The sequence below is a fragment of the Clytia hemisphaerica genome, unplaced genomic scaffold, assembly GCF_902728285.1.
Source record: "Clytia hemisphaerica strain Z4C2 unplaced genomic scaffold, Clytia hemisphaerica genome assembly, whole genome shotgun sequence".
Taxonomy (NCBI): domain Eukaryota; kingdom Metazoa; phylum Cnidaria; class Hydrozoa; order Leptothecata; family Clytiidae; genus Clytia; species Clytia hemisphaerica.
In genome coordinates this window covers 1,830,126-1,841,400 of record NW_027104530.1, presented here as the reverse complement: position 1 = coordinate 1,841,400, position 11,275 = coordinate 1,830,126, and the positions used below count along the sequence as shown (strand labels likewise).

Sequence of the window (11,275 nt, the reverse complement as noted above, 5' to 3'; positions counted from 1 at the left end):
TTTCCTCATCAGAAATGTTCATAGTTTGGATCAAAAACACCAAACACTACGCGACTCTTCACTCCTTAAACATTGAGATATTTTTCAAATAAAAACCCCATCAAATGTTACTTAATCATATCTTTCATTAAAAGCTCTCCTCACTTCCATTATTCGTCCAAAAATTTCTTCGATATTTAAAGAATTTTACGACATATTGAAAGTTCAGCTCAGGTGAAGAGGAGTTGCTAACTTGCACTTTTAGTACATTTGCGGCCGAAATACCCGACGAGACAGAATGACATATATACCTTTTTCTATTGAGATTTGTTAAGAATAATATTCAAATTTTTTTTAAGCTTTAGGGTGTTCTTTCTTTTGAATCTTAACCCTAAAAATATTATTGAAATTTTTACGGTGATCTTTAACCGGTATGACCGATTTTAAGGGATCCCAACCGTGATCAGGATAGGACAGAGTGATCTGTCGAAAACGAAAGTGTCCCAGAAATTGTGACCTGCTTGATGTATGTATCAAAAAACTTCTTTCTTCTACATTTTGACTTGTCATAAGGAGACTTTATCATTACTTTTAGAGATACTAAAGAAACGCTGCACAGATAGTGATCTGTGAAAACTAATTTATTTAAAATTATTTAAAAAATAATGTCAAATTCGATTCCATTATTTTATAAATTTTCTTGTGCCGCTTCTTAGAAGCCGTATACAGTACGTTCTTTATAAAGTTTTTGACATTGAGATTCAACCATTACTTTTTGCTAGACGGAACAAGAAAGCGATCTTCCATTCACTTTAATAGTTTGTTTGTTAACACCTTTAAACAAAGAGAGAGATCAACCATAGACTATTTATTGTTTCATTTGTTTATTAACACCTTCACATGAAAGAACAATTTTCTTGTTTAATTTCAACAGCTATAAAGGTGTTACAGAACAATACAATTAAAAAAAAAGCAAGTAGAAACCACCTTTAATCTCAAGATCAATCAGAAATAATTTATGCGATTATTCATGCATATATTATGACGTAAAAGAGAAAATAACAATAGGAGACGAAGTAAGGATATGTGACGAAGTAGTGCTATGCACAGGGGGGACGGCTATTAGGTACCCGAGAGTATGTGGAAACTTGAGCTCCAATATTCCCGAATCTTGATTGATCGAAGGGGAAATCTCTATCAAAATAAGAGGATTTAACAAATTCAGCCAATGACCCTTCACAAATAATTAGGGCGCCTTGTTGTTGAGAGTTGAAGGTTGAGATATGAAACTTGAGAAGTCTCAGGTTTAAAAAGCTCAAAAGAAAAAGTAGCAAATTTCAATTGGCAAAAGCTCATTCAGTTGTATGTATTGTACTTTTTCCCCAATGTTTATTTTTTCTGTCAAGGCTTTCAATGAGATAAGCTCAGTAACATAGTATAAATTGTAAAATCAAAACGTAGTCGGCCGAGTCAACTAACGTGTTGAGAGGGAGAAATTCCTTTGTAGCGCAGATGCAGATAATTCAAAAACGTAAGTATACAATTAGCACTCTTCCAACCTTCTTTTTATTCGGGGATTTATTTGATGGAGTCGGGGGATTATTAGCTCATTTTCCTATTGACGCGGTATAAATTTGCGAAAGTGTACTTAAGATATTAAAAGTCTGCAAATACATCTGTTTTAATGTAAAGAAAAATATAAAACGACAGAGAAAATCTAACATTAGCTTTCTTTGAAAACTATACAAAGTTGCAATTATCGATGATTTTAACACCTATCAAAATACTTTGTCCTTGAAATTCAGTACGTTGAGAAATACGCCATTATTTTTTCAATTTCAGGCTTAGTGGAAAGAGTTGATGATGAGTGAGCAGCGACTTTTAACGATATTTGTGCTATTGGTATTCATTCCAACATTATCAAGCTTTATAATCGACAAAAATACAACTCTTAAAGACTTATGTGCATCAAATCCGAACATAACAAAAGAAGATTGCAATTGTGAAAAGCATCAGTTCTTTTGCATGTTGCTGCAGGATCGTGATCGACAAAAGGGTTCGAACAGCACACCACAAGTACCCCTTCGTATTACTTGCGATGAGGAAATGGGATATATGAGAGGTGTGAGCAATATTATCATAGGAGGGATCGGCATAATAGGGAATGTCTTGGTGATCACTGTCTCATTCCGCTATTACTGGATGACCACAAGGTGTCATGTCTTGATTACTATTTTAGCATTCACTGATCTCGCAACCTGTATCATTCGTCTGTGGAGAAACATACCTTTCTTATGGACTTGTCATTGGGTATACAGCGCACTATCATGCAAAGTTGGAAGCAGTCTTCTAAATACTGCATCCTATATATCGATGGGGCTGATCGTTTTGATTGCTGTTGAACGTTATCTTGGCATTTGTCATCCGTTTCGAACTGTAATGACTAAATCACGACTTGTATTTCTCCTTCTGGTAAACGTCGCAGTAGGGTTACTTATCACTACGTCACTTTTCCTCTACACAAATCTCAATGTAGAAACGAAGCAATGTGAAATCAAGTGGCCAAGCAAGAAAGTCTCGCTCTTTTATGCCATCATCAATTTGATTTTCTTTTCACTTTTACCAGCCTTAGTCCTAGCCATCCTCTACCAGCGCATCATAAAAGTTTTAAAAAGCACAACACGGAATCTCTTCAAAACCAACTCGATGTGTTTCAATTCGGAAAAACGAAGAATAAAAGATAACGAACGTATCATGAAAATGGTGGTCACGATTTCAGTCTTATTTGTCGCTCTTGTATTCCCTAACCGTATAATGTGGATCGCCAAAGACAGTTTAGAATTAGAAGGTATTCGGCCATCAAAAGACTTTCATTTTGCATATGTTTTCTTTGCTTTCATTATTTATTCACTACATGCGATTGTAAACCCTATCATTTATTCTCTGATGGACAAAACCTTCCGTAGAAAAGCTATCAATACTTTGATGTGTAAAGCTATACCTCGAAATAAAACAGACATATGGGCTAACTCGAACACACATGCTAGCCGAATAACGAGGCTGTCAACCTTTAAAAAAGAAAACCGATATTCACGACAAATAATGACGTCAGAAGCTTTGTAAATACACTTGAAGTTACCCAAACTCAAGGTATCAGTGTTCATATTTCAACGAAATCCAAGGGCACTATCTCGAGGCACCAGTTGCTTTAAACAATACATTGGACTGAAAAAAAATTATGATTAATGACAGTCAGTAGTCAATGATTATAGCTTACGAATATATTAATTGTAAATAAAATTTTTGTGAATATCCCTGCACCTTTGGGTGGTTGGAAGAAAGTACCAAAAGCAAATGATCAATCTCTTGCAGCATTTGTTGTGTTAATTCGAAACCTGAGGAATTTGATTTTACACGGCTCGTTAGATGATTTTGACGAGCCGTACTTTAAAAAGATATGGAAAGATATAAAAGACTGTTTAATTGGATTGCAATACGATCAAACCATGCTGAAAGATTTTGACGAACTGTTAACAAACGACAAAGTTGTGTTTGATTTCCAAGATGGAGCAGACTTTGTTGAGGGGCTCTTCAATGAATTGGAAGAAGAGATCAAGAAAAAATTCGATTCCAATTTCAAACAGCAAGAAAATGAACTGAAAAAGAGGTTGTTTTCTATGAAAAAGGACATTTTACAAAGTGCACTAAACACTTTGAATGAAGTTGCAGAGAAGCGTTTAGAAGATTGCAAGTTAGAAATACGCAAGGAAACGAGTGAGCGAATAGAGGATCTGAGGACAGACTTTGAGCACGAGCAAGACGAAATGAAAGATGTCCAGTGCAAGATCATAGATGACCAACAGAAAACGGAAGAGAGAATAGATGTCATCGAGCATGAGCAAGACGAAATAAAAGTTGTCCAAAGCAAGATCATAGATGAAAATTAACAATGACATTCGTTTTCCTTCTTTTTTTGAGGTATGCGGCCGGTTTTCGGAAACACAACATTTTTTTATTTTCGCCTTTTTTCCACGAAAAAAGTGTTAAGAACCTTTTTAGAATTTAGCTAAAGAACAAAATAGAACACATCAATAAGTTTTTGACTACCTTCAGGGAAATAATTTTGGCGGTAATTAGTTTTCGCAGATTTCACTTTGAATTTTTCACCGTAATTAATTTTCGCGGTTGGTCAAATTTTGTAATAGTTTCAAAGTGATATCAGAAAAGTTTTTGTTGAATTTTCATTCGATGATCTTTTGAAACAGTAAAATTGTTAGTAAGTGAAGTAAAATAAACATCTACTTAAAAAAAGATCAAAGGCATTTTTTTCAATTTTTCAATTTTGAAAGCATTTTCTTAAATTCTTCGCGGGAATAAATTTTCTCAGTTTTGAGCTTGAAAACGTTTTCGCAAGTTTAAAAAGCAAGCATTATTTCCTGCGAAAATTAGTTCCCTTAAGGTATATCCCTTCTCAGAAGACATTCATCCCTAAAAAGATCTGATTTCGCTACTATCATCGGAACTTATATCAAAATTTCTTGAAAGATCTAATTTTCCTAAAAGATCTGAAAATCAATAACATTCCATATGGAAAGATATTACAAATTAGTAAAGACCCTTTACTTTCTTAATTTAGAACCCAGTCACACTCTCCATCCAAGCAAGATTCTCAGGCAGGTTTAACCTTATGTTGTTTATAAACTCACATTGGTAAATTTCCACTAAGATTATCTAACATTTTTCAAAACTAGAGTTTTTCAAGCCATTATGTTCTGTTCACACGTGTTGACTTATTAGTAACATTAAGAGAATCTGAAGAAAAAATATACAATACATTTTATGAAGCCCGGGGGACACTCCATTACTAAACGGTGACATGTGCCGCCAAAAAATGGCTTTAAAAATTAACTAGCCATAACTTTCATTAAGGTGCCACCGCAGCAAAACGAACACATAGAGTTGAATTTGCGTTCAAAAGGAATGATCTTAGCCCTACAGTAATTTTTGTTAAGAGTGATCTCTCATCTGAGACAAAATTCTTTCAAATGCGAACAAATGTGTCACTTAGAGTGACACCCGTGCCTTGTCTTACACGTTTTTTATAAGAACAATTTCGTAAGAATACGAGGCTGAAATTTGGCCAAAACCTAAGAACAAATTAAGAATAATCTGAGTCTCAGATCTCAGAAATTACTGAGAAGTACAGGTTTCCATTTTCATTAATATTGACATTTAAGCCTGAAAAACTCATATAAAATTAAGAGCAGCCCAGTCGGAAAGAGTCATATGACTTACTGGTTTTTCCTATAAAAAGCGTATATATCTGAAGATACTGCTCTTCATATGTTATTTTACTAATGTACACGTTTTGCAACATAACTGTTCGAATACGATGAATAGAGTAATATTTTAAACATATGAAGAGCGTTTAATAACTACTTGTGGTTTAAAAATAGAATTTCCCAGAAAAGGGAATTTCCTTAGATTCATTAACTCGCCAGGGATAAGAAAAAGACAAACTGAGATTTCAAAATGAGTAATCAGATCAAAATAACTCTGGAAAAGTCTTTTTGATGATGATAAAACAATAGAGAGACCGTAAGATAAGAATGCTACCGTTAAGCGGAACTAAAATACTGAAAAACGCGCGCAAATTATGAGATGTTTGCCCTACCGGGCAGGATAAGCTCGTTAGCGTTGCCAGCAGTTATCCTAGGAGAAGGAAAATCTCTGATTTCAAAACCCGGGTAGGATGAGCTCGTTAGTGTTGCCAGCAGTTATCCTAGGAGAAGGAAAATCTCTGATTTCAAAACCTGGGTAGGATGAGCTCGTTAGTGTTGCCAGCAGTTATCCTAGGAGAAGGAAAATCTCTGATTTCAAAACCTGGGCAGGATGAGCTCGTTAGTGTTGCCAGCAGTTATCCTAGGAGAAGGAAAATCTCTGATTTCAAAACCCGGGTAGGATGAGCTCGTTAGTGTTGCCAGCAGTTATCCTAGGAGAAGGAAAATCTCTGATTTCAAAACCAAACAACTTCTATCTCTTGGGGGTAGTCGTAGTGTCAAAGGCAGGTGTCAACATATCGACTCTCTGGCTTTATTCACATTGCAGCTCTTTTGGTGCACTGCTCTGAGACAGAGCACTCCAAGGCAACGACAGATCCGGCCAATCATCGTTGCATCTCATCGGCTACAAGAAAACATGATAATGTCTCAAAACAGCACCAGGGTTGAAGCCCCTGAATTATCTCGTTCTATACTCATGTCTGATCGTGTCCAAAGGACTCGTAATGAAGTTGATATCCAAAACCCCTTTGGGAGGGTAAAGACTGATGTCAGAAAGAGAAAAGGACTCTTAAAACAAACCTCTTATGTGTTTATTGGTCAGCTCAACTGCCGCACCCTCAACTCTTTGTCTGCAAAAAAAGAGCTATCAATTATGGCCCTCAAATACAATATCTCAATCTGTGCTGTACAAGAACATAGAATAATGCACTCCGCTGGTGACCCTATATGCACCAACACTATAGGTCCATATACGCTCTTTACAGCCTCAGCTTTGAAGTCTTCAGTTAACGCGACAATTGGCGGTGTTGGGATTCTAGTCAAGTCGTCACTTCTCAGTCTAATACAATCAATCGACAAGATTTCGGATCGCATTGTGTCTATCACATTTAAAGGCAACCCAAAAACAACAATCATCTCCTGTTATTCGCCTCATTCTGACCACTCTGATCTTGAAGTCGAACAGTTCTTTGAACCCCTCACGAACCATCTAATATCTATTCCTCGTCACTCTTTCGTATCCGTTTGTGGTGATTTCAATGCCCATCTCAAAGGAGCTTTTTCGTACCATTCAGAAAACAACAGGAACGGTTCGTATCTACAGGACTTCATGAACGAATGCAATCTTCTCGCGTCTAATACTTGCTTTCAAAAGAGGAAAACTAGCCTCTGGACATGGAAATCACCTTCCAACCAGTTATCACAAATTGACTATATTCTATGCCGAAAGCGCTGGAGAAATAGCATCCACGACTGCCAAGCCCACTCATCATCCGATCCCGTTGGATCAGATCATCGCATCGTCGTTAGCAAATGCAAATTGAGCCTTTGCTCTACCAAGAAGAAACCTTTAAATAGACTAAACTGGAATGTACTAGAAAACCCCACCATTGCCACAGCTGTTAAAAATGAAATTCAAACCAAATGGACTGAATGTACCACAAAAGATTATAAGCACTTCTCAGAAATCGGTATGGCTGCTTGTATGAACCACCTACCAGTCAAGAAAAAGACCAAGGACAGTGAACCCATATCAATAACAAACGCACACAGACAGGTCTTACACTCCAAAATTACCGACCTTCAGAGGAACCAGACCAATCTGAATAACGCTTATGTCAGAGAAGAAGAAAGAAGGATAACTCATAAACTCAACCAGGCAAACAAATCAGAATCTACTGATGGTCTAAGAAATGCTTGGAAACTTGTCAAGGAGTTAAGCGGGAAGAAAAAAGCAGCATCTATCTCTAATAAAAGTGACGACCCAAAAAAGTCGTGGAAAGATCATTTTGAAACCCTTCTAAACAATATTCCTGAAAACGTAAATGGTGAGGCCAATGAAATTTATCCAGTGTTCCAATTGAACGAGGAAATCAATATTGATGACTTTACTCTTGAGGAAGTCAACAAGGCACTTAAACAGATGAAAAACGGAAAAGCTGCTGGACTTGATGGTTTACCTCTGGAATTCTGGAAACTTGATTCTCTCAGTTCCGTTCTTCTACACTTCTGCAATGCAACCCTAAACGGTGAGCGCCCAGATGAATGGGGCCTATCCTGTATTGTACCTGTGCCCAAAAAGGGTGATTTAACCAAAGTTGACAACTATCGCGGTATTAGTCTAACTCAAGTTGCTGCCAAACTCTACAACAGACTAATATTAAACAGACTTCGCCCTGAGATTGATCAAAAGCTTCGTTTCAATCAAAATGGTTTTCGTCCGTCCCGATCGACATCATCACAAGTTCTTGCCCTTCGGCGCCTTGTAGAAGAAGTCAACAACCATAAAGTTGAAGCTGTATTAACATTCATCGACTTTAAAAAGGCGTTTGATAGTGTTAACAGAGAGTCAATGTTCAAAATCCTCCTAGCCTACGGCATTCCAGATAAGCTTGTTAACGCAATCCAGATTATGTATACCAACAACAGAGCCAATGTAATGACATCTGAAGGAGAAACCGAATTCTTTGATGTCGTAACTGGTGTGCTTCAAGGTGATCCATTAGCACCTTACCTTTTTATTATTGTGCTCGATTATGCTCTGAGGACAGCCATTACTTCTGAAGATATTGAAAAACGCAGAAGTAGACGACATCATACCGAGAAATTAGCAGATCTTGACTTTGCAGACGATATATCTCTTCTAAATGAAACAGTAGTCGAAGCTGAAAACCTCCTACACAAGCTAGAGATATCAACTCAATCTATCGGTCTCTTTCTCAACGCTAAGAAAACCAAGTATATGCACATCAACCCTACAACAAACGATGGCATCCAATCTGTTAATGGTATCGCCCTGGAAAAGGTTGACGATTTCAAATACCTCGGAGCTTACACAAACTCTAACCATGACATAGAGATAAGACTTGCCCAAGCTTGGTCGGCACTTAATTCACTTGAGAAAATCTGGAAATCAGAAGTTTCACTCAGTATAAAAGTGCAACTCTTCAAGTCAACTGTCGAGTCCATCCTCCTATACTCCTGTGAATCATGGTCACTAACGTCTACTCTGACAAAGAAACTAGACGGAGCGTATACGAGAATGCTGAGAAAAGTCAAAAACATCCAGTCTAATGTCCACATTACAAACAAAGTGTTGTACGGTAAGCTGCACCGATTGAGCAGTCTTATCCAGAAAAGAAGATTGCAGTTAGCAGGTCACGTCATCAGAGGAAATGAGCCGGCATCTAAACTTCTCCTTTGGCAGCCAACATTCTTGACAAAGAAGAGAGGTCGTCCACACAAGACACTACTTAAAGTCTTAGAACAAGACACTGGACTTGACAAAGGCGAGATGGTTTGTTTGGCGCACAACAGGGTCAGATGGAAAGACATGGTCATCACTTTCAAGTGGATGATTTATGTATGTATGTATGTATGTTGCCCAACCTCCTTATGCGTGAAGCTATGAATGTCATCCTCGGGAGCTTTAGGCTCCATGCGGTGGCAAAAACTAAAAGTGCAGCCCTTGAGAAGTGCAAGGGTACCCTTAAAGTGTATTTTACCGAACGTTTCTAACCTTTACAGTGTAGTTTTATTTCATATCTTATTTTTCTGGAGCCACCTAAAAATGAGGCTGGAATGTCGACACAATGTTTAAAAAAAATAAAGATGGGTGCGAGTCAAAACTATAAAGATACAACAAATGGCGTATTAGAGGGCTAAGATTGAAGTTTTCTCCCATCAAAGCAAACCATGGTTGCGCTTCCTTCTTCAGTTATCCATTAGCTACTCTAAGACCATATCATTACAAATGGGAATTAAAACTTTAGCCGATCGGCGCAAGGTTGAACCCCCTTAGACTTTTCATCACAATACCATGATCCTCATGGCTATAAAAACATAGAATTCGCTACTCACTGCCATCTCCAAAGGGGGAAATGTTATTTAGTTTCGATTTCAAAAATCAAATGTGGAAGGTTTTGTGGTGTAAATTCGAAAAAAATGACGTGCTACACCTAGACCAAAATCACCCAAAAAAGCTAACACCCCTGTCTCAGTGACCCGGTAGAGTTTCAAGATCCACCGGGGTGACTTTCAGAAAAATTTAATTCGACCGGGTTTTTCCTCAAGGGTTAGAAGATCCACCGGGGTGGAAAATTTCGACTTACTTTTCTCCGGGGTGAATACAATATCTGCCCAGATGCTACAAATGTTGGTTGAACAAAACATCAGCATCCACAACTTTAAAGTGATCTTTCTGTAAGAAGAATAAAACGTTTGATATTTATTTATCTATGAATTAACAAAGCATAAACGAAAGCATTTAAATCAAACTATCAAGGAAACTTGGCGAGCTCGTAAAGATCAGAAATAAAGAACATTTGTCAGTCAAATGTATTGAAGTCACTTAATTAAACGCGAAGCAACTTACTTTCGAATAAAGGTTCTTCAAGCACCACCAATGAGTTAGTTTTAAGTTGCATTTATCAATTTCAATTTTGCGTTTTTATTTTTAATTTAACTGAAAAAGAAGAAAAGCATCAGGAATAAAGGCATCGATCAAATTTATATACAATATTACAGGAAATAAAAAGGAAGGCTCGTCGAATACGGGTTCGATATCAATCAAGGAATCAAGACACGTTTTTAATGTTTTCTAAGTTTTATTACAAATCAAAAGTTCCAGACACTTCATATTATTATTCTAATAAGGTGACGACGACATTAAAATGTGCAATAGGTTCTTCATTAGCAGTGCCGTAGGAAGCATTTTTGTTTTGGGGAGTGTAAAGTTCAGTGACGCCGCGAGGGCCAACCATGGTTTGTCCCGAGGGGGGAATTTTAAAATTTGAGCCTCTAGATGGTCTAAAAACGCATTAGAAATAGACTTTTCTGGAAAAAAAAGTTTTATTTACTACTAATTTCCATTAATTAGAAATACTACAACTACCGCCTCCTACGGCACTGATTAGCTTACTTGATTTACACTTAACAAATAGATAAAGATACCCCTTTAAAAAAATAGTAAAAGAGGGGAGAATCGATTTGGATTACGCGAAGGTTCTCTGTAAGTATATTGTAGGCTATGAACCTACTTAAACAAGTGTTGGTAAGTTTTTTTGATGACAAATGACCCGGATCTTTGTTGGCAAATTGATATCAGAAATATCGAAGAAAAAATGTGAAAATGTTTTAGTTACTTTGTTTCAACCTATTATACGCCCGGGAAATCAGAGATTAAACAGTCATAATATATAAAACAAGTCTATTTTAACGGGTGACGTTGTCATCTAGTTCACTGTACGCGACAAAAAGTCTTCATTGTAATAAGCTGGCAATCACACCAGCATATCTGTTTCCCCGATTTCTTCTCTGTCTTCTTCCAACAAATGGTTGCTGTTCCTCTTCATCGGCATCATCCTCCCGTTCGTCTTCATTTTGTTCGACTGGTTTTTCGACGGTATCTTGTTCTTCATTGGTGGTTTCTTCTTCAGGCTGCGCAGGTGTTCTGTTTAAAGAGTTCTCAAATTCAATTGACAGACTGACAATCTCGTCGTAGTCGCTTCTTGGCA

At 37.2% G+C, this 11,275-nt stretch overlaps 1 protein-coding gene across 1 annotated transcript; it reads left to right on the top strand.

Annotated features, from left to right (window-relative positions):
- The first annotated feature begins 1,436 nt into the window (after positions 1 to 1,436).
- On the top strand, positions 1,437 to 3,199 carry LOC136822346 (growth hormone secretagogue receptor type 1-like). The gene is made up of 2 exons (XM_067078586.1): positions 1,437 to 1,510; positions 1,822 to 3,199. The coding sequence occupies exon 2, from the start codon at positions 1,840 to 1,842 to the stop codon at positions 3,100 to 3,102; it is 1,263 nt and encodes a 420-aa protein (XP_066934687.1). The 5' UTR covers positions 1,437 to 1,510; positions 1,822 to 1,839; the 3' UTR covers positions 3,103 to 3,199.
- Positions 3,200 to 11,275: the final 8,076 nt, after the last annotated feature.

Coding starts and splice junctions, on each gene's coding strand:
- LOC136822346 (XM_067078586.1), top strand. CDS start 1,840: ATGATGAGTGAGCAGCGACTTTTAACGATATTTGTGCTATTGGTATTC.